Here is a 3899-nt window from a genome sequence, read left to right on the forward strand (position 1 = left end):
CTGGTGGATTTTATTTATTTTAATTAAAATTAATTAAATCTATTTTTAATAAAAAAAAATATTTTTAGTACTCTCGATAAAGCTTTCCGTATAACTAATCTATCATAAAAATGTACCACTTATCAAAAGTCTTGTGAAAGGAAAAGCAAAATATTTCATTTTTTTAGTATAATTAAATATTTAAATAAAAATTCTTACCGAAATTATATAAGATATTATAATAAAGTAATAATTTTAATAAGTTATATTAAATTATAATTAATTATTTATAATTTTAAATAAATAAAAAATTATTCTTAAAAAGTATGATAAATAGATAATAATGGAGGTACTAGGGCCCAGAATGGCTCTGCATTATATGCGCGCTCTCTTTCCGATGTAACAAAGGAAAATGACGGTTGGGCCCCACCTAGCGGACTTTTTACTGTAGATCCTTTATATTATTATAATTATTATTTTTTTATTATTTTAAAAAAAAATTGTTGAAAATATCCATATTTGTTTATAGATCATTTATCACATAGTATATAATATTCACCTTCTAAAATTTTCAAAATAATATTAGACCATATATTTTTCTTTTCGCTAGAATATCTCCCATGAATTTAAAATCATTAAATTTTTTATTTGAAATAATCATTGAACTACTTTTTTGGCACAAGAAAACATTGCAAAAGGGTCAAATCAAATCGTTATGAAACATGCTGATATATTTTACTAATGGAGGAAACAAAAAGTTTTAATGATGATGGTTCTTCTCATACAATTTTCACAGAACGAACAGGAGACTCATGGCCTGAAATCAACATATTAAGCTGGAAGTTCACATATTATTTTTAGACAAGGAAGCAACTGTTAGACTGTTACCTCTCTTTATTTAAATAATTACGGCACTTTGTATATTATCCAATGATCATCTTCTAGTTTAGTACTGGTAAAGCTCAGGAGCGAGACGTGGGGTGAGCATAACTTCCAGAGGAGTTTCCTTGCACAAGGATAAGGTTAAGCTCTCAGTCATGTCCACGGGCTCATTGTTTGGTGTCGTGAAGTTGAATCCTTGGAGCAGCCTAGCCATTCCCAGTTGTACTACTTGCAAAGCAAAGTTGAGGCCTGGACAGGACCTTCTCCCTGAACCAAATGGCACGAGCTCGAAATTTTGACCCAAAAGGTCTACGTGTGTATGGGTTGTCAGAAATCTATCTGGCTTGAACTCTTCAGGATTCGGCCACACACTAGCGTCGCGATGCAACTTCCATAAGTTTGTCAAAAAACGAGTGCCCTTTGGAATATGGTATCCGCACAGGGTGCAATCTTCCATTGCCTCGCGAGGAACTGCCAGGGGACCTGCTGGGTATAATCTCAGTGTTTCTTTAATGATTGCTTTGAGGTACACTAAGTTTTCGACGTCTGATTCTTCTACGGGTCTGTCCCTTCCAACTTTCTGATCTATCTCCTCTTGGGCAAGCTGCAATTCACGCCTGTTGTTCAACAAATTGGCCAACATCCATATCATGGTGATAGATGTTGTATCGGACCCACCGACGATAAGAGTCTGCACAAATGAATTCAACTGTTAAAATTATAATTGAAAAAAAGCTAATATTTCTATATGTGCTCTGGTATTTGATTATTTGCCAATGACATATTTTAGCTCATAATCGAACATTCCTTTAAGACATCTCGCATGGCAGTAATTAAATAAATAATCTTATGCATATTAAAAAAATGATTTTTTTTATGTAAAGAAATAATATATATACCATTATTGTTGCTTTGATAACTGTTCCACGAGAATTGCCGAATTGGGAATCATCCTGAACTGCAGATAGCAAAACATCTATGAAATCCTGCTTGGTCTCCACCTCACCGTTGAGCCTTCTCAACTCATGTTCTTGAACCCAGGCATCTATAATGGAATCCAATTCCTTGTTAATCTTCTTCATAGATTTCACAGACCCATACATGAATTCCGTCCATCCTAGAAAAGGAATCAAGTCAGAAGGAACAGAAGCACCAGCAAAATACATGAATTCCCTCATGACTTCTCCAATGGGACGTCCCTTTTCATCGTGCCCATTATTGTCACCTTCGAAGTATCGCTTTCCTGCCACCATTCTTGTTATCATATTGAGCACCAAATGTTTAAACAAGTCGCTCATGTTAACCTTGACTGGATTGTTCTTATTTTCCTTCCATTGCCTGAATAGATCCTTGTTGACAAGACTCACTTCAGATGTTCGAACATCCTTCAACAACTTGAGCCTTTTGGGGGAGAGGAGCTCGACGATGGCGAGCTTACGCACTTCACGCCAATAGGAACCGTAAGGCGAGATACCAAAGGCTGCATAGTTGTAGGCTAGGTGCTTTGACTGGCTTGATTGTGGGCGTGAAGCTACGAATTTGTCATTTGTGGTATAGAACTCTTTCATTATATGTTGACTGCTGATCACCACTGTGCGGTGCATCCCCATGTTGATGGAGAAGATAGGGCCATATTTATCAGCTACATCACCCAAGATTCTGGCAAACGGTTTCCTGGCACCAAGTTGATGAAGGTGACCTATAATTGGCAGGGCACCAGGAATTTGTGGGGGCAAAGAGCGCTCCTTACTGCTATATTTCTTTCCCCTCCGCAGATTATAAAGCAGGACTAGAGCTAGGACTCCTAGAATTGCTACAAAATTTGAAGAGAAATCCATGATGGGTCTGGACTCTGGAGGGAGGATTTGCTTGAGTGCTGAAGTTGCAGGAATGAGTGGAATTTATAGAGCTTCATGAATTTACTGTTAGTAGAAAAAAAGAAAGCAAGTAATTTCTTCTCCGAGTTGCCAGAATGGAAGAAAAAATAGAAGGCACAGTGTAATTGGTTGGTCCAATATTTTAATGACGTCTAGACTTTAGACTATAGAGAAAACTATATAGTAATGAATCGGTCAGCCAATTTGTGAGTCACGCCTTCCACTTTTTGAGCTAAAATCTGTTGTCCCAAAATAGTCCAAGAGGGGGGTGAATTGGACTTTAACAATTTTTCGGCCCTTTCTTATAGCCTAATGAAAAATTGTGGCTTTGTTCAACTAGATGCTTCTCTATACAAAATGATAGTGATATGTGTTTCAACAATGAGTTCTGAAGTTGCAATTCAAACCTCAATCAATGTATATGGCAATATCTAACAAAACATGCATCATACAATATACAACTAATTTCTCATGTCACTCAATCTATTCTCAAGTTTATCAATTCAATCTATTCAACCAACATTCAATATCATGTATAACAAGAAAAAAATTAAATTGCACAAAAGTAAGGAGGTCAAGGTTAGAGAGATAAAACACAATGATTTTTATAGTGGTTCGGCTTAACTAGCTTACATCCACTCTCTCAAAGAACCCTCTTTGAGTCTTCTCTCCACTATTTGCTCTTTTAAAGGCAAGAGACCAAAAGCCTTTCACAACTTTTCAACACCAAGCTTTTACCAAGGTAGCTTGAAACCTTCACAAGTGCTATCACAAGCTCTTTCTCTCTCAAGCTTTAATAGGTGCTTGTACAACCTCTCTTAAATGCAATTTAATGTTTCAACACTCACTCTTACTCAATACAAATCAAACTATAAAGAAGAGATGAGTTGATTTGCCAATGGTAGCTCAAAATCTTTAAAGCTCTTGAATGAAAGCAATAAATGAAAAATCAAAGTTGGAGTTCAAATGTAAGCTTTCATCAAATGTAAATGAAGTAAAGAAGGTGTATTTATAGTCCCAAATCATTTTAGACCGTTTGAAACCCTTTTGGAACGTTATACACACTGCCCAAGACAAAATGGCCGTTATTTTGTCCTTTTGTGCGAAGTTGAGCAGCTCTGATCAGTTAGCAAACTAATGAAATAATGGTAGCAGTCAGTA

At 36.0% G+C, this 3899-nt stretch overlaps 1 protein-coding gene across 1 annotated transcript; it reads right to left on the minus strand.

Annotated features, from left to right (window-relative positions):
* Positions 1–692: 692 nt before the first annotated feature.
* Positions 693–2721, minus strand: LOC110672024 (cytochrome P450 CYP82D47). Its single transcript, XM_058149910.1, has 2 exons — positions 1761–2721; positions 693–1552 (listed from the first exon to the last, which is right to left on the minus strand). The coding sequence occupies exons 1-2, from the start codon at positions 2697–2699 to the stop codon at positions 926–928; spliced, it is 1566 nt and encodes a 521-aa protein (XP_058005893.1). The 5' UTR covers positions 2700–2721; the 3' UTR covers positions 693–925.
* Positions 2722–3899: the final 1178 nt, after the last annotated feature.

This window comes from Hevea brasiliensis, chromosome 7 (assembly GCF_030052815.1).
Source record: "Hevea brasiliensis isolate MT/VB/25A 57/8 chromosome 7, ASM3005281v1, whole genome shotgun sequence".
NCBI lineage: Eukaryota > Viridiplantae > Streptophyta > Magnoliopsida > Malpighiales > Euphorbiaceae > Hevea > Hevea brasiliensis.